This window comes from Carettochelys insculpta, chromosome 1 (assembly GCF_033958435.1).
Source record: "Carettochelys insculpta isolate YL-2023 chromosome 1, ASM3395843v1, whole genome shotgun sequence".
Taxonomy (NCBI): domain Eukaryota; kingdom Metazoa; phylum Chordata; order Testudines; family Carettochelyidae; genus Carettochelys; species Carettochelys insculpta.
Window position 1 is genome coordinate 283,590,167 of NC_134137.1, and position 22,975 is coordinate 283,613,141.

At 44.6% G+C, this 22,975-nt stretch overlaps 1 protein-coding gene and 1 long non-coding RNA gene across 5 annotated transcripts; one reads left to right on the forward strand and one right to left on the reverse strand.

The window, feature by feature from the left end:
* The first annotated feature begins 947 nt into the window (after positions 1-947).
* Positions 948-22,575, forward strand: TEF (TEF transcription factor, PAR bZIP family member). Of its 4 annotated transcripts, none has more exons than XM_075009939.1 (5): positions 948-1,139; positions 9,074-9,400; positions 12,366-12,586; positions 13,388-13,599; positions 15,592-22,575. In XM_075009939.1, the coding sequence occupies exons 1-5, from the start codon at positions 1,037-1,039 to the stop codon at positions 15,611-15,613; spliced, it is 885 nt and encodes a 294-aa protein (XP_074866040.1). In that variant the 5' UTR covers positions 948-1,036; the 3' UTR covers positions 15,614-22,575. The 4 variants fall into 4 exon arrangements, with proteins under 4 accessions (XP_074866040.1, XP_074866049.1, XP_074866023.1 ...); XM_075009922.1 differs by lacking the exon at positions 948-1,139 and adding an exon at positions 6,942-7,233; XM_075009948.1 differs by lacking the exon at positions 15,592-22,575 and having other exon boundaries at positions 13,388-13,603.
* Positions 9,336-18,956, reverse strand: LOC142021309 (uncharacterized). The gene is made up of 3 exons (XR_012647660.1): positions 18,820-18,956; positions 9,818-9,979; positions 9,336-9,467 (listed from the first exon to the last, which is right to left on the reverse strand). It is a non-coding gene; the product is annotated as an uncharacterized LOC142021309 (long non-coding RNA).
* Positions 22,576-22,975: the final 400 nt, after the last annotated feature.

The following is a 22,975-nucleotide window of genomic DNA, read 5'->3' on the forward strand; positions in this document are numbered from 1 at the left end:
ATGTGTTATGTCAGTGTGCATGCCACATATGTATTTATTATTTGTGTCTGTCTGCATTTCCTGGCTGTGTGTAATGTATACTCTCTCTTGTGTGTGACTGTACGTATTTGCTGCCCGTGTTTGTTGTCAGTGATCCGTCTCATGGCATATATTTGCTGCATCTCTGTGTGCATGTGCTCTGTGTGTGTTTTAGCAGGTATGTGTGCTCTGAGGGCTTGTGCTCCACTGTCTCTGAGTTTGCTTTATGTATGTGACTGTCTCAGGGCATGCTTTCCCACTGTGTTTGCATTTGCTCCCAGTGCCCGCGATGACTTGCCTCTGTCCATCTGTGTGTGTTGATTTTTCTGTGCATGTTTGTACTCAGTGTGACTCTCCCTTGCTGCATGTTTGCGCTCAGACTCTCAGCGTGACTCCCTTGGTGTGTGTTAGTACTCAGTGTGACTGTCCCTCGGTGCGTGTGTTTGTGCTCAGAGTGACTGTCTCGGTGTGTGTTCATGTGCAGAGTGACCGTCCCTCCGCGTGTGACTGTCTGTCAGTGTGTGGTGTGCTTTGTGACTGTCCCTGGGTGGGCGTTACCTGCCCGAACACCTTTCCAAGCATCACAGGGGTAGCCGTGTTAGTCTGTATCTTCAAAAACGAAGGGAAGTCGTGCGGCACCTGACGGACTAACAGCTATTTGGGAGCATCAGCTTTCGCGGGCAAAGACCCGCTCCGAAGCTTGCCCGGCAGGGGCTGGCTGCTTTTCCGAAGTTAGATAACAGGCCCAGTTCTTTGCTGCCTGGTTGGCTGCCGCGGCTCCTCTCAGCCAATCCGGGCAGGCGGCCCGGCCCGCCCCAGCCAGTCGGGAGGCCCTTCTCCCCGCGGACCGCTGGGCGGGAAGCGGCAGGGCGGGGCAGAGTCTGCTTGGGACTTGCAGCGGCTTTCACCGCCCGGCGTTGCTCCGCCAATGCAGGGCCGGGCCCGGGCGCAGCCTCTCTCGTGACTCGCCTTTGCGCCGTCTGCGCTCTGCACCCGGCGGGCTTCTGCAGGACGCGGCATGTCCGGCTGCAGCAACCTCGGCGTCCCGCCGGCCATGGACTTCCCCGAAGTGCTGAAGTCGCTGCTGGAGTACTCCTTGCCCTGGGCCGACCCGCGGGCAGGTAGGCGGGGGTCCTCCCCTCCCTTGCCCCCGGCGCTTAGCCGTCCAGCTGCGGGCAGGGGGCGCGCTGGGCTGGGGCCGGTCAGACTGATCGCCGAGAGCTGGGAGTGGGGGCAGCTGCCTGCGCCTTGGGGCTGTGGTCCCGGCAGACCTGGGGGGCTTTGTGCTGCTGGCCCGCCGAGCTCTGCGCCGCGACTGGCGCTGCTCCCCGCCCCTGGCTATGGGCTGATCTACCTGCCTTGCTTCTCCCGATTCATAAGAAGGGCCGGCTGTTTGCCGCCCGCTGCCCCGCCGCAGGAACGAGCTACCCATGGGCGCGGGGCGCTTGTGGGGAGCAACTTGGCGTCTGATGGGGGGGTTACGAACGCACAGCTGGGCAGGGAGCGGGACCGAGCCTGTCCCACCGTCTGTGCGCGTGGCCGCTCCCGCTCACTGCGATCCTGGGACTGCACAACTGGGTGCAAAGAAAGACCTAGTGTAGGTTCAGTAGTGCAAAGTCCTGTCCCCCTGGGGGCCGGGCTGAGCGTGGCATTGATCAGCGTGACACACCGCTCCAAGGATTATTGTGGGGGGAACTCGCTGAACCCAGGGACCCTCCCACTTTCGGATGGGGGTAGTTACATCACCCTTGCAAGCTGCTCTGGAGTTGTTTTTGACGCTTTCCTGTCTGCACAGTGTTCCGGGAGTGCACCTGGAAATGCCAGGGCACACCTCGGGTGTGCTTGGGCATGTAGCTCCTTACCTGGGAGATGATGTTCATGGAACTAAATAGTCTCAGGAAACTGCTGCCGCTGTACAGGTTTTGTTCTATGGCAGCAAAAAGCTAGCAAGGTGCAGGAGAGGTGCCCACCTCAGACAGGGCATTAGTGAGAGTGGCTTTGTCAAGGAGAGAGGCTAATGGGATAGAAGTGGGGGAGAGGGTTAAGTGGTTTATAGCACAGAACAAAGGCAGCTGGAGATTTAATAAGATATAAGAGGACCTGTGGCATGAGATAGGCCCGTGATGACAAAGAGATTAATGTAGATCCACTCCCCACTTCTGATGGGATTCATTTTGCCAAGGCCCTTTAACACAGTTGTTCTGTTGCCTGTGAGTTCACTTCCTCCCTTGTGGGGACCATGTACAACAGCCAGACACTTATATAATATGGAGCTGGATGGCTGGTCCAGGAGGTGTTTTCCAGCTGTCCAGCACCATGGTGAAAAGCAAACTGGGAAGGAAGGGTGCAGTTGTGGCAGAGATAGGAAAGAGTGTAGTCAGTGCAAGTGCCTAGACATTTCTCTGGCCAAGGCTGGATTAAGTAGGCTCCTTCGATCCTTGGTATCTGGACTCAGTAGAGTGAAGCAAATGGTTGGAATCCATCCAACCAGAGAACTGAGAAGAATGTGTTGAGGGGGTTAGAGAGGAAATTCCTATGATTATTGAAGGGAAGCATTTGGTTTTGATTGGATATAATTTTCTTTGGCCGCACGAAAGCATGGAACCATGACAACTCCCTTCCTTTACCTGAGGACCTCTTCACATGCTAAAATCTCATTTAGTGCTTGTTACCCCTGCCAAAACCAGCCTTTCCGCCCCCTTTTTTGGGGACCAGGTCTGTTAGCATACTCTCTTCTCCATTTTACATACACACTGGTACTCTGTAGACCTCCTAGCGGTGCTGCTGACTGCGTGCACACCCCCTACCTGTCCTAGGCTCCTTATTACACATCCTCCCACCACATCAGAGCTTTGTTTTTCCTAACCCTTTTTGGATGTGAATTCCCAATCCCAAGCTTTCCAGTGTAAAAGCTAAGTTCACTGAGGATTCCCATTTTACCTGCCCCAGTTCTTAGTGCCAGAGAAACTGACAAGCACGTCTGCAGAATCCAAATGAATCAGGAGGGTACTGCAGCTGATATTGTTCCCAGCGACCTATTGCACCTGTCCACTTTATTGGTGACTAGACTCCAAGTATAGAATCCCAGGAGGAGTCCCAGGAAATGTTCCCAAATCAGCCTCTCCCATCACTGAGGAAGAGCTTGACACTCATGTAGGGTGCAGCGAGAAGGATCCTACAAGGAGCTCCCTGCAAACTTCTGTTAAGGCCTATGCAAAAAATCATCTTTGTATAAAATAAAGACTCTATGTGTAGCCACATTCCTTTGACTCTGTACAAAGCTAATCCTAATGTTCAGCGTCTGCTAACTTCATCTGAGAGTAAGCCAGGGAACAAGGTCACTCTTAGGCATGAGCACTGCAAGGACTTGCTTGCAGGTGTCCACTTTTGGGGATCTTAGAATATTTACATCTGGTGAACAGGCCCAATCCATTTCACCCAAGTCCAGTTTTGAGGTCCACAAGTGAGGAAGACACTGGTAGTTCAATTCAGTGCCTCAGTACTTGATAGTATATTCTCCTTGCATATCATAAAAACAGCCTGGCCAGGGAAATGCCAATCTCAAACAAAATGGTGGGAAGCAGATGGGAGGACTGTGACCCTGTGGCAAACATTCAGCAACACCTCTGCTCCTGAGTCCTCGCTTCGTGTAAGAGATTCCTGCTCCTTTTAGGCTCCCTAGGCTGAGTTCTCTTCGCAATGGTGGAAACTTTATTTACAGTCCATTTGCCCCACATGGAACATTGTGGTCTTTATACGGAGTACGGAATACATCATGAGTACTCTGATGCATGCATTTCATTGCCCCTGGCTGGATACAACATGTAAAAACTTCTTATCTGTGTATTTCTGTCCTCTCCCAGCTGAGCTAGAGGAGGTTGTCTGGGTGCACCAGTTGCCTACTACAGTATCTGGAATGTGTTGAGGCCATATATTCACTCATTATTTAGATATTAGATCTAGTCTCTTTTGGTTTTTTTCACTATGCCCATCCTCATGGTATCCCAGTGGCTCACTGAACAACACAACTAAGTACTGTCATGTTACCTCTTCCTGATTCTTCTCCCTGGGGCATGGGTGGGGAATTGTTCCTGTGTTTTGATGTACTATGAGTGTATCAGTGAAGGTCAGGTCAAAGAAAGTTTGCCTTGCAACTGGGATAGAAAGTGATGAAATTGTAGGTATTTCTTAGATTCTGTAGTAGTGAGTTCCGTGGTTATAGACTGACCCGTGAAAATGCATGAATGAACTTCATCTATGTGGTAGATTAATGGCACTTGTGCCAGGAAAATGCAGTTCTTCTCTGGTTGAATTATGGAAGTTTCACTCTTAGATATGGTATGACTGCATATGCCACAGAGTCCTCCACTGGCTAGAAAATATCACGTATTCATACATCACCATAGATGCATGTGGTGCTTTTACAGTCCAGTAAAAGTGCTGCAGTTCAAAAAACTACATCTGAAGTATGCATCACTCTTGCTTATGAGTATATTAGCTTTGCTAGCTGAGGTATTGGAGATACTGGGTACAGAGACATATTTTCTGCATTTAAGATTACAGGATGTAGTCCTTCACTTATGCATTTAGAGGGCAAATGTATGTATCTGAGTGATATAGAAAACATTCAGAGGCCAGCAGGAACACTTGTGAAGAGTTGTTAAAGACAACATAGAAAAACAAGAACTCTTAGATCAGCTCATCCATACCCTGCCAATGGCAGTTTGTAACTCTGGATAGTTTCTCACCAATTTCACCAATGTAGTTCTGTTGGGTCTGCACCTCTGACTCCAACATCACTTTCCTTATTTGTTTGAGGGCTGGACGCAATCTTTAAGTTTCTTCCTTCTCTCAAGGTTTTAACAATATGTAGGACACACAGCTGCTATTATCATGATGCAGGTCAGGGAGAGATTATATCACGTGGGATAGGTGACCTCTGGATCTAAATAAAAAACCAAGGAATATAATTATGGTCTATGACCTATCCTCCTAACTTCTGTGCTGGCTGATGGGGGCAGTAGGGCTAGTATCCCATCTAACGGTGGTGTTACATTTGATCTCCTCAAATGCTGCCCATAGAGAATGTTTGCATGGTATGTGACTTTAAGCAGACTTAATACCACAGAATGCTCTTCCTCTTTACTTTGCTTTCACATAGTTTCCTTGTGCCTATCAATACGTGATGGTTCCCATTAATCTAAAATATTGTCACTTATCTTCCCTGCTTTTCCCCAATAAGACAAAGTTTAGAGATGGAAGTTCCAAATACCTCTTTACTCAGACATATTCCCTGGATGAAAAACATTAAGGAATAGATTTCCCAGAGAAGTCAAGGCCAGACTTTCAAGTATTCTGTACTTGCTATTGGGGTGGGGAGGAGGGAACCGGATTTTCAAAAGAACTCTGCATCCAGAGGTCCCCTTATGATACTGGCAGTCAGATTTTAAGAGCTGGGCTCCTAGTATGCTGAGTTCCCTTGAAACTCTGACCCCGGTTGTGTTCTTTTGAAAATCTACTCCAAGAAGTAGAGCAGATGCAGGTCAGGCACAAATATTAGATGAGTTTTTGCACAGAGAATCATACATACTGTTTCTTCAGATCCAAGAGGGAGGAAGGAAACCTAGTGATTTCACATTCCGCCCCGCCCCCCCCCCAGTGACAGCATGATCTCCTTGGCAAAAGTCTGTCTAGATATCTTCTATGTTTGTAGGGTGCCTAGAACAATGGGACAGGTTCTGATTTAGTTGGCATCTCAGCACTAATATAAAGATAAGAAAACAGAAGCATGAAACTGTCACTGCAGGGATGCAGCAGAGGGGAGGGAAATGAGAATAGTTTGGAATTCTTAAATCACAGAGCATGGCCACCAGTGTTCCCTCTAATTTTTTTCCATCTCTGTGTGCAATACATTTTACCTGCATCACATGGAAACACATGCTCTCTTCTGTGGCTGCTCGGCTAGTCAGCTGACCACTACTTGAATTTATCCAGCCATCAGCTTACAGGGAACGCGGGTAAAACAAAACAGAAATGTAGCACTTCAAAGACTACCAACATGACTTATTTGCTGATGAGCTTTTGTGGGACAGACCCACTTCAGGGAATACCGGTGGCCATCTCTCCTCCTATTCGTGGTTGTGCACAAACAGCTAGCTCCCTTCTGACCCCACAACACCCACGTGGCAATGACAAGAATTGCCTCTAGGGGCGGCTATTTAAGAAGTTGACCTATTGCTCCTGGGTTTTCCTGACAGCGAGCGGCTGCATACAAGCAGAGCTGCTCCCTGGGCGCCAGGGACTCCTCCCCGGCCAACAGCTGGGGACCTGCGGATCCAGAAGGGTGAGGCCTTATTCCTGTCTGGGTGGAGCTGCAGCGATGCCCCGGTGTAGGGAGGGGCTGTTGGGTGGACGCTGGGTCAGTGGCAGCCCTGCAGCCTGTGCACACCTGAGCCACTCGCGCTGGGAACACAAATGCGGCAAATCCCCCGCCCGGGCCGCACCCCTATAGCCAGCGCGGCGCGGCACGGCACGGCGAGCAAAGCCGATGGGGGCAAAGGGGCACGACACTCCTGCGGAACGGGGGGCTGGCCGAGCCCTCCCCCAGTGGCGGGCGCGCGCGGCTGTTCTCACATGCCTTCCCCCACCTCTCCCTCCCTTCGGGGCGCGCGCGCGCGCTCCGAGGAAGAAACAGCAGCCGCGGAGGCGTGAACGCTTACGGCACTGGGCAGGCCAGGACTGACGGCGCCTAAATCGTCCTTCCACGCTCCTGGGCTGCGTCTACCGAACGTGTTCGCAGGTGGCCAATGGGAGCGCGTCCTTGCAGCGGGGTAGCCAATCGCGGAAGGCGGAGTGGGCGGGAAGTGACTGGGAGGGCAGCTCGAGCTCATGAATAAACAAATAAGGAGAGGCCCGCTCGCTAGCGTTGGCTGCTGGCGCGTGCGCCCTGGCGGTGTCTTTCCCGGGAGCTGTCGCAGCCCTAATTGGTAGCCTGCCGCTGCGGGGGTCTCCCGGTCTCGGCTGTTGACGCCGCTCGCGGGACAGTGGGGAGCATGCCCGGGCGCGCCGGGCGCCAGGAGGCGGCGGCAGCAGCAGCAGCGGGGAGCGCGGGGGCGGCCGCGGCGGCCTCCGCGCAGCAGGAACGGGGCCTGGCAGGCGCCTTCCCGCTGGTGCTGAAGAAGCTGATGGAAAACCCGCTGCGGAACGCGCGCCTGGGTAAGGGCGGGAGCGCCCGCGGCGAGACCCTGCCAGCGGCTGGAGCGCGCGTGGGGCGGGACGAGCCCCGTCCCCGTGGGTCCCCGGGCGCCGAGTCCGGGGCGAGGCCTGGGCTGGGCCCGCCCCGCGTGCCGGGGCCTCGCGTCTTCCGGCTGCTGGGGGCGGGGCTGGATTCACCCGGTCCGGAGCCTCCCCTCCGTGACGCCCACCGGGGCCGTGCTGGGGAGGTTGTGGCCGCGCGTGCGGGGCTTTTTGCAAAGGCACAGTGTCACCAAAGCAAACCAGGCAGCGCGGCCTGTCCCCAAACCAGGGTCGGACGAAAAGACTCCCCCCCCGCCTTGGTATCCGCCGCTGATCTGTTTCATCGGCTGCAGCTGCGCAGAGCGCTTCGGTTTGTGCGTCCTGCTTTTTGCCAGCCCTGAGGAGGTACCTCTGACCCAACAGGCCGTGCGTCTCTCGGGAGTTTGTAGTTCTCGTGACCGTGTTGTTTGATTCAGAGTCAAAACGATGATGTCATCCATTTCTGCATTACAGTACAGCGGGAGGAGGTCTCGTTTGCACGTGCTGAGCGTGCTTGCAGATATATGTATTGGTCACACTTGCTATAATCATTGGTGCTACTGTAAATGTTTCTCACACAACAGCCAGTATGGGGCCTTTCAAACCCCCAAATGAACGTCCCATTAAGCAGTCATCACCTGACATTGCAGACTTTCACAGAGCAATCTTCGCTGAATTGCCAAAAGTGAGAGAAGCTCTCATCCAGATACTTTGGTGTAGGAGTGAGCACCTCATAACATTGAAAAGATCTCATTGCTTTGGGACAGTGCTCCTTATGCCAAGTCTACGCCACCATGTGTTTACCAGTCAGTGGATGTGCTTCAGCCCCCAAAATGGTTCTGAGTCCAGCTAAGCCCTTGAACTAGCTGTGAGGTTTCATGAATAAAACAGCATTATTATTTAAAGCTGTCTTCTAATTCTTACAGACTTTGTGCTTTGTTGAGATTCTACTGCCTTTATCTGTGACCTTCAGCAGCCAGTTGACTACATTTCCAGGAATTGTCAGAAATGGGCTTTGCTTAGCATAGAGACAACTGTGCTTCTCCTGTAGTGTGGTTTATACAGACGATTGCATTAAGCTCTGGAAAAAAAAGTTCTGAGATGTTTTCCTACAACTTTCCCTTTTGTGGAGCTGTCTGATGGCTACTTTGGCCTGTCATAACTGCTGGAGGGTGTATTGTGTCACAATACTGAATTGTTTCATGTATAAATGCTTAGCATCTAATGTAGGTGGAGTTTTGTCTCATTTCCAAATCAACTGTGAAAATCCCCTATTATTTTTTCTTCCCTTCTTGTGCCTACTCTTTCCCTCTGTGTACTACTTGTCTTCCAACTTCAGGATAAACTTTTTTTGTTCCCTTCAAAGTCGTCTTAATAGCATCCATGGTAATCCAGCACTTCCAGATCTATTTGTTTTCCTTCCAGGAAAAGCCTGGGAGAAACAAAATCAAATCTCAGCTGCAGTGAATCACAATGCCTTAGTTATGTTTACTATGCTGCCCCTCAAATGTTTATTGACAGCATGAATTAACAGAGGACTGCTATGCTACAAGAGCCTGCTCTCTTAGCTCCATGACCTGTAAACCTCTGTGGCCTGTGTATTAGATGGAGACCAAAGAATTGTTAAGCATGGTTTACTCATGCAGATTGGTCTAAATAAACTGAGGCAGAACAAGTTAGTTTTCCTTGCTTTGACGAAGTCTGTATTGAACTCTTATTGTTGCCTAAACCTAGTCTTTAATCCATATTTTACACAATGACCTTTGCTTTTGTCTTTTAGATAAAGAAAAGGAGAAGGAAAAACTTGAGGAGGATGAAGCAGCAGCTGCCAGCACTATGGCAGTCTCTGCCTCCCTCATGCCTCCCATCTGGGACAAAACCATCCCTTATGATGGCGAATCCTTTCATCTTGAATACATGGATCTGGATGAGTTCCTCCTGGAAAATGGAATTCCTTCCAGCCCTGCTCATCTGGGCTTGAACCAAAACCCACTCCTGCCTGTGGCTGAGCTGGAAGGAAAAGAGCCTGCCAGTGCATGTACTGCCTCTCCTCCCTCATCATCTTCCACTGTCGTTTTCCAGCCATCTGAAGCTGCCTCCGGCACAGGTAGATGAAATACTCTGAAACTGCGCCAGTGGTGTCTCTTGTTGTGATGTGTTACAGTCTCCTTAACCTGTGGAAAAGCATTACCACCCTGCTGAGATTAGTTTCAGAAACTTAGACAGCATAAATGTGTGTAGTCTATAGCAGCAATGAGCAACCATGGCTAGTAAGTGTGCTGCGTGATTGACCTTCCTTCATCTCAGGGGCCTGAAAGATTGAAATCGGGCGTGTGCACTAATCATGACCCCAAGAATTACCATTTTCAACCCAAAGCGATGCTTGATTCTCTTCTCTGGTTCAGGCCCCACACACACTACACCCCTTCCCTCAAACTCCCTCCACGCCTCTTCCCTGAAGCACACCTCATCCTGTCCCCACTTCTCTCCATCCCAACACCGCAAATCCAGCTGATTGACTGACCTCCAGAAGTGCTGAGTGGGAAGAGTCAGTCTTTCCAGTAGTATAGACATATCCTTAGCCAGGTACAGTGCACATTTTGTGGGTGAATGAGCTGAGATAAGAACCAGTGTCGACTTTCTCCCTCGAGTGAAGCTGAACTTTTCTGAGGTTTTTGAAGTTGGTCTTTATTTTTTAGAAAAGGAAAAGAAACACACTGCTTCTGTAACCACCAACACAATTAGCTTTTCTCATTGTTACTTTTAAGCTAGAATCTTGAACTCTTGTGAAAGTATTTGTTCCTATAAGATCTGCACACTTCATAGGCTTTTGAACACCTTGGTGGTTCAGTCCATTGAATGAACCATACTAGTTCATGTAGATCCAATAAACAAAGCCTTATAGAAATCTTAAAGCCTTTCATCTGACTTGTGAAAAGTAACAGTTGTGTGTGGTTTCCTGTTTTTTGTTTTGTTTGTTTGTTTGTTTGCATAGTGAGTTTCTGTACTCTTGTTTGAACCTCCAAGAAATTCTTGGAAGTCTCTTAAATACCTTGAGGTGAGAAAGGAAAGACAAAGAAATAAAATGCATTTTTTGGGGCCTCCACTTCATCTACTCCCTGATCCTAGATAGTGTGCATATCTGGAGAGTAGCTTTACTCTTCAGTTTAGTGCTGGACTTGGGAACTCCACACAATGACACTGCACAGACTTAATGACTGTTCCGTGAGAAAAGAACTTTCAAGGCATGTTTATGGAAAGGGTCTGAAACTTGACCTTTTTTTCCACAGACCTAGTAGACAAATGCACGAGATGAAATACAAGGTTCTTCATTGCAGAGAAATACGTCTATGAATCACATACTCACTTATGGATATGGCGGGAGGAGGGATAGCTCAGTGGTTTGAGCATTGGCCTCCTAAAGCTGGGGTTGTGAGTTCAATTTTTGAGGAGGCCATTTAGGGATTAGGGCAAATAGATGTCAGGGATGGTGCTTGGTCCTGGGTCCTGCTAAGAAGGCAGGGGACTGGACTAGATGACCTCCCAAGGTCCCTTCCAGTTCTAGGAGGTGTGTGTATCTCTCTAAAAAGCAGTCAAGTAGCACTTCAAAGACTAGCAAAATAATTTATCAGGTGATGAGCTTTCATGGGACAGACCCACTTCTTCAGACCATAGCCATACCAGAGCAGACTCAATATTTAAGGCACAGAGAGCCAAAAACAGTAATCAAGGAGGACAAATCAGAAAAAATGATCAAGGTGAGCAAATATTTTGCTAGTCTTTAAAGTGCTACTTGACTGCTTTTTGTTTTGATAGTATATAGACTAGCACGACTTCCTCTCTGTTACTATTCACTTATGGATACTGCGTGTTTCATATACAGTAAACTCTTTCATATCTGACATTCTATCAGCCAGAACTCTCAAATACCTGGCGTTTTAACCATAGGTAAATTTTAGTTACATTTTCCATGAGTACAGTATAGCGAGAGTAAATATAAATACAGTATAAGTTTACAGCATACAATACTACTTTTGGTAAATAAAGTACTCTGCATACATTTTTGTTCCTTAATATCTAATCTTGTTTTTCTTAGGGGTTGTGCGTTGCTAGGTATACCTCTCTCTTTACCCAAAATATTTGAATATCCAGCAACCTTCTAGTCCCAGGGCTGCTGGATATGAAAGAGTTGTGTTTTTATGTTAGCATTTCGGGGGAGGGGGGTGTTTCTGCTGAACTTATGTCTAGAGTTAAGTTTTTCTGAACTCGTGTAGAGTTGTTTAATGTTTTACTGCATGGATAAGTGACGGCATTTCACTGGCAAAATAAGTCATTTATTCCTACTTATTTTTCACTAAAATTTGCAGTTAATCTATTTGAAAGATGATATATCTAAAAATAAGGTTATTGTAATGTGATTTTTAACTTGTGTCTTTAAAGGTGATGCTGCTGATCAGTTTCTGTCAACAGTACACCTCTTCCAAACCAGGCCCTCTGTTATTACACTTCTATGTAAATATAACAACTAGGGAAGAACAAGATGTGTGGATTTTTATGAGACCTCTATTTTTCATGCTCTTTCTTTCTTTTTTTGGAAAAGTAATTTTATTTGTGTTTTAGTGGGCTGAATAAGAGAAACCTCTGAACTGGCTCATGTTTCTGGGAGGCATTTATGATGCATAAATGACAGGGAGCTAGAGCTCTGAACTTTTGATTTCATTGTGTTAGAACAAATACTTCCTAAGTAGTAAGTGCCTAATGTCACAAGAGTTTTGCTCAGTGGAGGAATTTCGATATTTTGGGGGCCTATTTTTATCTTCCTGTGTCTGTTATTCTGGCCGGTCATGCATAGGGCTTGTATTTCTTCCATGGGGAAGGAGGTTGTTCAGCATTTCTGTGTAAGGCTGAAATATTAATTCTTTCAGGGGATGCACTTGTGTCTTGTACGGTACTGAGCACACAAGTAGTAGTGATTAAACGTTGCATGCTCTAGGACAGTGAGCAGAGATGCCCACCTGAATTTTTCTTCTTCATATTGATTTCATATTATGATGTTTTCTGCCTTTTGCTAGAATCCTCCCAAGAGAGTGAGAGAGAGACGCCAAGCCCCATTGATCCAGACTGCATTGAGATTGATGTGAACTTTAATCCTGACCCTGCTGACCTAGTGCTTTCCAGTGTGCCAGGTGGTGAGCTCTTCAATCCTCGTAAGCACAAGTTTACTGAAGAGGACCTGAAACCACAGCCCATGATTAAAAAGGCCAAGAAGGTTTTTGTCCCAGATGAACAAAAGGTAGTGGACTTATTGTATCATACTCATAATGCTTTGTTGATGGGAGTGCAGTTTTCGCATTTTCACTAACTGCAGCAAAGCTTTGTTGTTTGTGGGGAGAGGGGCACCCGTGAACAACTAGGGTTTTGTTGAACAAAAGCAAGTGTTGACATACCCTAAATTATCTTGGCTCGTTCCTCTTTTGGCTCTTTCTAACTAATGCAGGTTTGTATCCAGCGGCATTTACAGTCTTCACAGTCACGTTCTTGTTTGCCAATGCTTTTGTCTAGTCCAGTTCTAAATGCCTCAGATAATGAAGCATTAATCACTTTTGGTGGGAGACTATTCCACGGGCTAATAGAGCCCTGTGCACCTACAAAATTGGTATCCACGTCTGCAGCAATGAGCCACAGATATAAAGCAGGTGTCTGCACACTTGCAAGTTTCCAGATACAGGTTTTATATCTGAAAAAAATGAGCTGCAGATTTTCAGGGCTTTTCTAACAGACATGGCTATTAATGACTTCTGTATGTCCAGCTGAAATTTTCCTTTATTTAATTTCATTTCAGTTTTGGTCTCCCCACCGCTTCTTTCCACCCCAGGCTATTCTAAACAGACTTCTTGTGAGGAGAATACTGTGTTGCCTACATTTCAGTTGGTCTGTACTTAGCCCAATCCTAGCAGTTTTCTGCATGAGCTACAGGAAGAAGACAAATAGCAAGTATCATGGCTTTTCTGGTAGGACAGGAAGGTAGCTGTGTGATGCCGGATATAAAATTCTGAGTGTTCAGATTATCATCTTTTTTCTTTTCTTTCTACAGGATGAAAAATACTGGACAAGGCGAAAGAAGAACAACGTGGCAGCAAAGCGTTCCCGTGATGCTCGGCGACTGAAAGAGAATCAGATCACAATCCGAGCAGCCTTCTTGGAGAAGGAGAACACTGCCCTCAGGACGGAGGTGGCAGAGCTACGCAAGGAAGTGGGGAAATGCAAGAACATTGTCTCTAAATATGAGACCAGATATGGACCTTTGTAAGCAAACCCTCTTTCCTTGTTTAGCTCTTGGACTTCTCTAGAGACTCCCAGAAATAACATGTGTGGAGGCTTTGTCATTATGCATCTATAACAAGGTTCCCCTTCTGATGGCACAACTTGGTCATGTCATTTCCTGACCCTTTTGGTGCCAGAATCTAAGTTGTGTCCATCGTTAGAGCTTTGTGTAAACACTGCTAGAACAATTGGTGATGCTAATCCAAGAGAATGGATTCATCCATCCAGGGGAATAGAAGTGAATCTGTCTAGATTGTTGGAAAAGGCTTTTGCTTTCTATTCTAATCTCCATTTTAAATGGAAAGAGAGCTCTCTGATGCGCAGAAGTCTCCTGTCTCTGTTCTTTTAAAACTTAGTTTTATAATTAGGGACACACACAGGTGCTGCTGGGCAGTATCATAAATAAGATCCTTCCTCAGTTCCTAGACACTGGAAAGTAGCTGAGCAGCGCCTGTTGTGTGAGGTTCATAACAAATCTGTGCTCCTGTTCAGGAAGGAGAGGGAAACCTAGGCCAGGGAACTGTCTTTTACAGAGGTGATGATAGCATTCACAGAAACATGCACTTGTGAGTGCGGACAACAGTGCAGCAAACACACTGTTTCTAAACAATCCTTACACATTTTGTTGGACTAGCTCCCAGAAGCATAGGATGAGGTGCAGGGCAAAAGAGCCTCATACTTGTCCTTTCCTAATGTTAGGTAACACTTTCTGAGTCTGCAACAATGGATTTTAGGCAGTGTGTCATTCTCTTTTTCCATTCCCCTAAGAGTTAGAGGATTTCTCTTCTTGAACTGCTAATTGTGCAGCACATAACTCTCCATTTGGAAGTAGAAGCGAAGGTGCACCACCAAATTAGAAGTAATTCACCTGTGACCTCATCAGATCAAAGTCTAGGTCCATGTGGTTTGGGAATCACCAGCATGTTGGGGGTGGAGAGGGAGGGGAACAAACCCAAACCACTCTAATGCATCGTCACAGTTCTACAAGAGTTGGTGGTGGACTTCTTCATCACTCGTACATTGGTCCTTTGCCTTTTGAGTAAGCTAGGGAGCAGCCACACCCACCGTACACATCAATTTATCTCACAACCTCTTTTGGGGGCAGTAAATATAGTCGTATCAGTTGGTTTTCTCTCTAGCGTGTAACTTGCCCTCTTGGTGCTGAGAATGGATTACTTGCTAGCACTGCTCCTGTAATAAATTATGCTAAAGAAAAATGTATTCTTGTATACTATTGGAGTCCTCCTGTAGTGGCTAGAATGGAGAGCTTTAGCAAGACGTGTCACTGTCTTAAGCATTTTCTCCCAAACTTATGGCAGGCAGTATGTTTGAACTGTTGGGGTTAGATGTCTGGGGGAGCAAGAGGAGCATAGGAGATAAAAGGTTTTAGGATGGATCTGGGTGAAGGAATTAGAAAGTTTATAAGAGCATGTAGAAATTGTGTAGTTTCTTTTCTGAAGAAAAAAAATTCTATGGTTTCTATGCAGAACCAACATTTCTCAATGCTAAGTGCCTCACCCTTCCCCATGTGTGTCCCAGGTCTGTGTTTTTCAAGTGGCTCCATTATGACACCATGGAACTACTGGATATATTGAGTATAGAGTATGCACAGAAAAAATTTTTTTTTTTGTTAAGTCAACTTTGCAACCTCAATGTGAGAATAACACAGCCTGTCTAAATTCATATATTAGCTCCCTCATGGAGTAGGGAATGGAGGCTAATCTAGCGTGATTAAAATAAATCCATACAGGAGCTATTTTTCCCTTGCATTATTACCCGCTAGCCTGAGCTGGTTTTATGTGCAGCACCCATGTGATTCCTCCTGAGCATCAAAGAGAGAGAACTGTATAGCAGGAAGATAAAATCCCACACCACTAGTTTTTTTTTTTTCTTTTACAAGGTGGTATGTAATGATGATGGGTGGAGTATATTGTAAATAAATTGTCACACTTAACCGCTTTGCTTTATTTAAAGTGACTTGTCTGATTCCGAGTGATGCAACTTTAAAGACATCTAAAACAGAGAAACTATAAAGCACACAGGAAACCATCTGTCTTCAGAGTGAACAGTGAGATATCCAACTGACGGTGACTCTGCCTGCCTGCAAGTACCCCATCTGAACTGCATGGGGACTGGGCATGATGAAGAGTGCAAGGTCATCTTAAGGCTGTGTATGGCTTTTTTATTTTTTTTTTGTACTAACTTTTTTCTTTCTGTAATCAAACTGCAGTAATGTTACTTAATGTCACTGATCCATGACACTCACAGCTCATGTCTTTCAGTCTAATCTGTTGGGAACTTGTGTGAATGGTGACTCTCTTGATACTTGATTGAAAGGGAGGATTCTAACTTAAGATGGTTTGAAATATATAGTCACCAATTTAGGGACGGGGGCAATAGAATAGATTTTAGCTACTACTGCAGCTGGATTCTGGCAAGGCGTAGTATTATGTGAGGTACTGAGGATGCTGAGCCAGAGGCATCCGTGAAAAATAGTCTAGAACTGCAGGAAAGTAACAGATTTGTTGAAGTAAACTAAGAGGAACCACAGAATGTGCTGTACAAAGAGTAGCACAATAAATCCAGTGATACACCCCCGATGACAAACACAACCTCTTTATATGCTTATTTCAAATGTGTTTCTTGGCTGCTTCTTCCTCTGATAGCACAGTGTGGAGAGCCCAACCCTGTCCCTTTTTACTTTTTGAGAGGCTCTTTATCTCAGTAAAACAAATTAGATCCATTTTCCTGGCTGCTGCACTAAAATAGGAGAGAGATGTATGCCTCTGAGCCCTGTGTCTGACTGCAGGCCAGACCGTTCAATCTGTGTGGAAGCCCAAAAGGAACAATGGCTATCAGCTACTATGCTATGCCTCCTTCTCTTTTTCCTACTTCACTCTGTAATTCTTCAGGCTCTCTAGGGAGCATTGTGTAAATCTATGCCATGGACTAAAAATATCCAGTAGTTCCATGGTGTCATAATGGAGCCACTTGAAAACCACAGACCTGGGACACATATGGGGAAGGGTGAGGCACTTAGCATTGAGAAATGTTGGTTCTGCACAGAAAAGGGAGGATGTCTGTGGAGGGAAGTTCTTTGAGGGTACCATCAGTACAGAAAAAAGAATCAACCTGAATCCGAACCAAGGCATAATAACCAAATCTACTTATGAAGTATGGTTTCATACCAAACAGGTACTTCTTCATCTTTCCCAAAGGGGTTCCTGCCCTTGCAACTTCTTAGTAGAAAGGAAAGGGAGAAAGAGACTGTTGCAAACTTTCTTTAAACAAAGTTGTAAGCAGTTAATTTTTCAGCGTAGCCAGGCAAAGATGAATGGAATTTATCAACTGCACTGCCTGATCAGGTCTTGCAAGTGCACCATGTTTTCCAAGTTCAAGAACATGTTTGACTTTTTTTCTAATTAGTAAGAAATGTTATATGTTTATCTATGTAATAAGATTGTCACCTTGAAGCCTACTAAGTCTTGTAGAGTCAGTGTGAAGCAATGAAAACTGCTACACAGGAGGTTGAGAGCTGTTTGTTTTGAGTGTCACCAGTGCAGTCATCGCTGATTTGTGATCTGTAACTGTCGTAAGTTCACAGTCATTTTTGGCTTTATTTTACACAACTTTGCAAACTACATCTGTGGAACAACACTACTAGTACTTTTCAAAGTTGGAACTCTTCACTAGGAAGATCCATGGAAGTTTCCAAACATCTGCAAATGGTTTACTTATTCCAACACCAAATTCCTAAAATGTCAGGGATCTATTACCAGCTGTATAAACTGCTGCAGGCTTACGCCTTGTCCTGCAGACCCCTTTTTGTTGCATTCTTGTTCAGTTTAAGGGCCTTGATTTTAAAGATGTTGGGTGCATGTAAACATACTAACATTTTAGCATTTATTTCCAATTATGTAGTTCTGGATGATTGTTTTACATAGCTATGTTTACTATTTGAAGAGAGGCAGATTTTTTTAGTTGTATAACTAAATTAACAAGTGTGATGCTTCATTGGCTCCTGCAATCATTATGCATTAGGAACAATCCTAGTATGCTTATTTGAGGAGGCTTAGCTGATACTTAAATAGGCAGCTGCAGCGTACTCTGGTAAGCTTTAATACTATCATCTAGAACAATGCACGTATGGAAGATTATCTTTTGTAATAATGCTTTATTATCAGTATAATATTCAGTTTATGAGAACAGTCCCATTTGCTTTCCAGATTAATTTGTGTAATGTAGCATAAACCAGTGAAATATTCATTAGGTTTGATGTTCAAAGACTGTTCGGGGTGTATCCTATTGTTCTTCTGTTCAGATCAGTGCACAAAGATAGGCATCTTGTGTGCTGCTAAACCTAGGTGGCACAAAGCTGTCTTTTTTTTCCTCAAATGTGGATTGATTTTTATAATTGGCGAACCTTCCTGTTGTGAAATATCCTGTAAGTCCTCTGAGCTCATGATTTCTTATTCCTTTATGAACACAGCTCTTACCTGCCACCTCTGTTGTGCTGAGCCAGCACCTTTCTGTGTCAGGTTGCACTGGCTTCATGTTGAGAGATCATGGCAGACTTCTTTCAGTCCTTACAATCTCTCTGAGCTGAGGGCTGCTGCTTTAGAGCTTTCTTCTCGTTTTAGAAGAAATTACCATGAACTCTGAGATTAGGATTGTCATCTTACCCATGCAGCCTCTTTCCCTTGGTAATGACACTGAATTGTCCGCAGTGGGATACTGACATTCTTTTAAATTAATTTAGCATTGAAAGCTGCTGAATTGACAGTCCTGGGACCTGAAGTTCTCTAGCAGCACAGGTTCAGCATAAGAAATGATTAAGCAAGCTTCTTGCGTACATAGTCTCATGCTAACGTGGCCTGTTCTTACTTAGAGAGATTATCATTAAGGGAGCAGTTTGTGGGTGCCTGTTCAGTCGCCTCTGTGAAATGGCTAGTGGTTTAAATCTAGTTTCCACTTACCAGCCATCACAGTACTAATTGTCAAAATGTGTCTGCTGTTAAGAGTGCTATCCTTGTGGAACGTCATCTTTAAAAATGTCTGTTGTAATACAAAGCAGAAAAAAAGTCTCAATAAATTATGGAAGAGTTTCACAGGCGTTAATATCGTACACAATCTCCCAATCAATCTAATGTAGCTTTAGATACCTATTTCTGTAATAAATACTCCTTAAGTACATTAGTTTACCTGTAGTCAGATCCTGTTCCCGTTGAAGTTATTGGCAGAGCTCCCACTAAGTTCTCGGCTGTGGTGACTTTTGAGTTTTCATCAAACAGTGGAGTAGTGTACACCTTTCCTTTCTTCTTGAGCCCGCTGAGCTCTGGTCTGCACTTGAAAAATTAGATCAACGTAGTTACATCCCTCAGAGCTGTGGGAAATGTATGCCATATAATGAGCTTCACCTACCTTTCCGCATAGATGCAGAAGAATTCTTTCAGCTTAGCGATAACCCCTTAGACTGTTGGATCAACTACATTGAGAGAAAAACTCTTTCTGTTTGCTGTAGAAAGTATATATGGTGCCACAGCAGCACAGCTTCAGCCTCTGTAATGTAGAAAAGCCCTGAGGTGAGACAAGAAAAGTGCTCTCTGATTGTGGGAACAATACTGGTGGATTGATCTTCCCATCACTTCATTTATCTTAACTAGAGAACTTTATTTTATTCAGATGGCCTGCTAAATTAACTGTTCATTTACTGTTTGGTATGTGTAAAGAAGAAATACACAGTATATGCTGCAGGAAGAAATGTTAATTCTAGGTGTCATTGTATAGTTCTTTACTTTTTTTTTTTTTTTAAATGTCTTCACTTCTAATATTTGCCCCTTTTGCTTTCTTTGCTGTGCTGTTGGGAAGTCTCGTGTATTCTAGCTGTAAATACTGTTTTGTGCATCATCTGCTGAGCTGCTACTTAATTGTACCAGGTACATCTGAAAGTAGGAGGTGTAGTGAAGGACCAGCAGCTCAAGGGTTTAGGAATACTGTAAAAGGACAGTTGTTGTGGCAAAAATATTTTGAGTAATCAGCAGGAGTGTGGGGCTGCTGTAGAACTTCAGACCTGCAGAGCTCCTTAACTTTACAGAGCTGAAGCTCTTGGTTATCAAAAGTCCTGATTTACAAAGTATTCAGTTTTGAGAACTAGATACTTCGTAAAATCAGGGTGTGCTGGTATTGTTTTCTCATGATTGTCTTGGGTTCACCCTCCCCAAAGAGGAGATACAGAGGTGACCTGACCATTAACTTCATAGTGTACAGTAACCTATATCTAAATCTTTACTGAGGAAAGAATACTTATTTTGGTAGCTATATTTTTGGAGGTCTTTTTCCCTCCTAGAAATACAAAATCTTAACCAACTTAATTTTTCTTCAGTAATTCTGATGCATCTACCAGAACCATCACTAAAGCTTGGGGGAAGAGGCAGCAAAGCTAATTAAAGTTCCTTGGAAATAGTCAATATTTTTGCTAGCAACTGAGAAGATGGAGACAGGCACTTATTTTTGTATGGGATGTGTGTTCTGTGTAATGTGGTGGTTCGTTAGCCTTTATTGTGCACTTTTTTGGGTTCTGGACTATGCTTTTAAAATTCAGGCAGTCACCATGGAGTGGAGAGTTGTTGGGGAGGTAAACAAGTAAGCGGAGGACAAATGGGAATGGAGAAGCCAAATGAAGACAAAATACTTGCCTGAGCCAGAATGCTGAAACTAACTTTGGGGCAGTTCAGATCCCCGGATCTCAGCCACATGTCTTGGGTTCATGCCTCCTGGTCGTTTCTGTTATGGTGCAAGACAGAGAACCTGGGAGGTTGGGGGAAATTAATATTATTTTTAACTAGTAATTAAACTAATGTACTCACTATATGTCTGTCAGATTAAGGCACTTGATTCAGACTTGCAGATTGAAGCAATACTGCACTTTGCTCATGTGGTTGCCTGAATTGTTTAACGAGTTATATTCATATGTGCAATTGAGGGTGAGATGAGGATTTTTGTTTTTTTTTTACTTATCTAGTTGGAAAAGCAGGTAGCTGGTATCTGTTTTCTAGAGCAGCAACAAAGTGTCTTGTTTGCTACTGGTCATGATAGTGGAAGGATTCATCTTCCACACTTATATGAAAGATGTGATTTATTGTACTATTGTATTTTGTATAATTTAGAAGCTGTACATACACTTTGGAAACTAATCTGTCCTATGAAGTAATAAATAGCGCTTCCATTGTAACACCTAAAATGTTAAAAGTGCTTCATGTAGCATGCCTTGGGATCTTTTTCTAGAGAACTGCAGAAATCAAAATGAGATTGATGTTGTGGAGTTTTAATTGTGATGCTTCCTCTTGACTAAAGTATTTTAAAAATAATAAACCACCCAAGCTGAAAAACTTCTTTCTATTTTTTTTTCCAGTAATCGCTGAGGCACTATTCTTCACTATACTCAGACAGTCCCATTTTCTGGATATTCAGTTCTGTTGTTGGCCAGTAACATTTGAAAAGCGCTCCTACTGGTCAGCTTAAAAAAAAAAAAAAGCACTGTGCAATCCAGGAAAATGGTAACTGGTGTTTTTTTTTTTAAAATAGTCTGGTTGGAGCTTGCATGTACCCCTCTAACCAGACTGCAGCGAGTCACTGACTATTACTGCAGCTCCTACATGCATAGGTAGAATAAATTTTCATCAGTTGTGTTGTTATACATCAACAAATATGTATTATCCCATTTACTACCATGTTGTTAGTGTATGGAGAGATGCATTGACTGAAGACGTGAGTTTTCAGAGCATTATCGCTGGACGCAGCACAGATGGAGCTTTCATCTACCAGACAAATTTTTGTGTCAATTTTTGACTAGAGGAAAATAAAATTAATGTGTGAGACTCATGGTCGCTGTTTTAGGAAGTGAGTTGTCCTTGTCCTTCAAGCTTTTTCTAGCACTGAGGGCCACAACCTGGTGATTTAAAACCTTTACCTTGACATCTTCAGCTCGCTGATTTTAACTGATGTACAGCAATGGCTTCCACTCTAGCCTCTGCTGCTGCAGCGTTTGAAATAACAATGGAAAATCACGTACTGTTTGTAGTGGACAGAAATGGAGTAGTTTTGTACTATGTTCCCAAGCTGTTAAGTAATGGTGTGTGCAAGTCATTTGCTGGAGTTCTGTTCCTGGCAAGCTTTTATGAAAGAGAGGGGTGTGAGTTGCTTTTGACCAAAGCGTTTCTGGAAGAATCTCATTGCATGTTCAGTTTACCCTGCATTTTAATGCCAGAAGCAAGAGAATGTTGAAGTGTACTTTATTTATCTTCATATGATGCTACTCTCTCTGCCATGTTCAAAAGTAAAACCACAGAATATTGTATTAACTGTAAAATGTGCGTTATGTTGATACATAGTTCTGCATTTCACCTCTTAGGCGTCTCTGTTTTTGAGAAGGGCAAAGTAATTCTTGTACATAGTTTTAAGTCACTCTGTAAAATGTTCTTTTATATCATTCTGGATGAAAACCCTATAGAAATGTGTAAACTGCTACTATTTACCAGATATCCTGTTTGTCAGACAGGTGGGTAAAATTAGTTTATCATCATAAATCTAGCTTTGCTATTAATCCTGTACCTGAACCTGCTTATTTTCTGCATGCATTCTTGCCAGATGATCAGTGAAAATAGAGGTCTCTGAATGTCAATCTGAGGAGTAAAGGGCATTTCACTGTAGATCTGGTATCCCTCTATTTCTATTTCTGACACTTTTTTCTTTTTTTTTTTTAAATGGACAAACCATGGATTTGATTTTTCCAAGTCTTGAAAAGCTGCTTGGAATTTGTGAGTAGTTGAAATCTTTCTGCTCTCAAAGACGGTGTGTTTGGTTTTGTTTTAATGCTTTTTTGTTTAAAATGTAAAGTTTTGACTATGAAATTGTTAGTATTTTTCCTTTTTAAAAAAATAAAGTGTATATTCCACTATATTAAGATCTAGTCATGTATTTTTTTCTCCTCACACATACACGTGATCCCCGCTGTCAGCACTATGCCCAGTGTTAGGTCCCTACTCTGTAGGTAGGTAGGTAGGCAGGCATCCTTCAGTCTGCATAGACTATGGATCGCGCCCTTTAAAGTTTCAATTGAGGACTTCATTTACAGTGTCTATTGTGACTATGAAGACCCACACGAGAGTGACAGTCCTTGCTGCATCTCTTGCAGATGTAGTGGGTGTCTGACAAGTCCTTATTGTGCTTTCTGTGCGCTTGCTTCTCCTCTGCTAGCTGTCTGATCTTCATCTCACCCTTCTGAAGGCCCTTGTGTAACCCCTGCCTCCCTCTGCTGCGGTCATCCGCTAGTTCTTCCCTACTCTGTATTTCATATGTA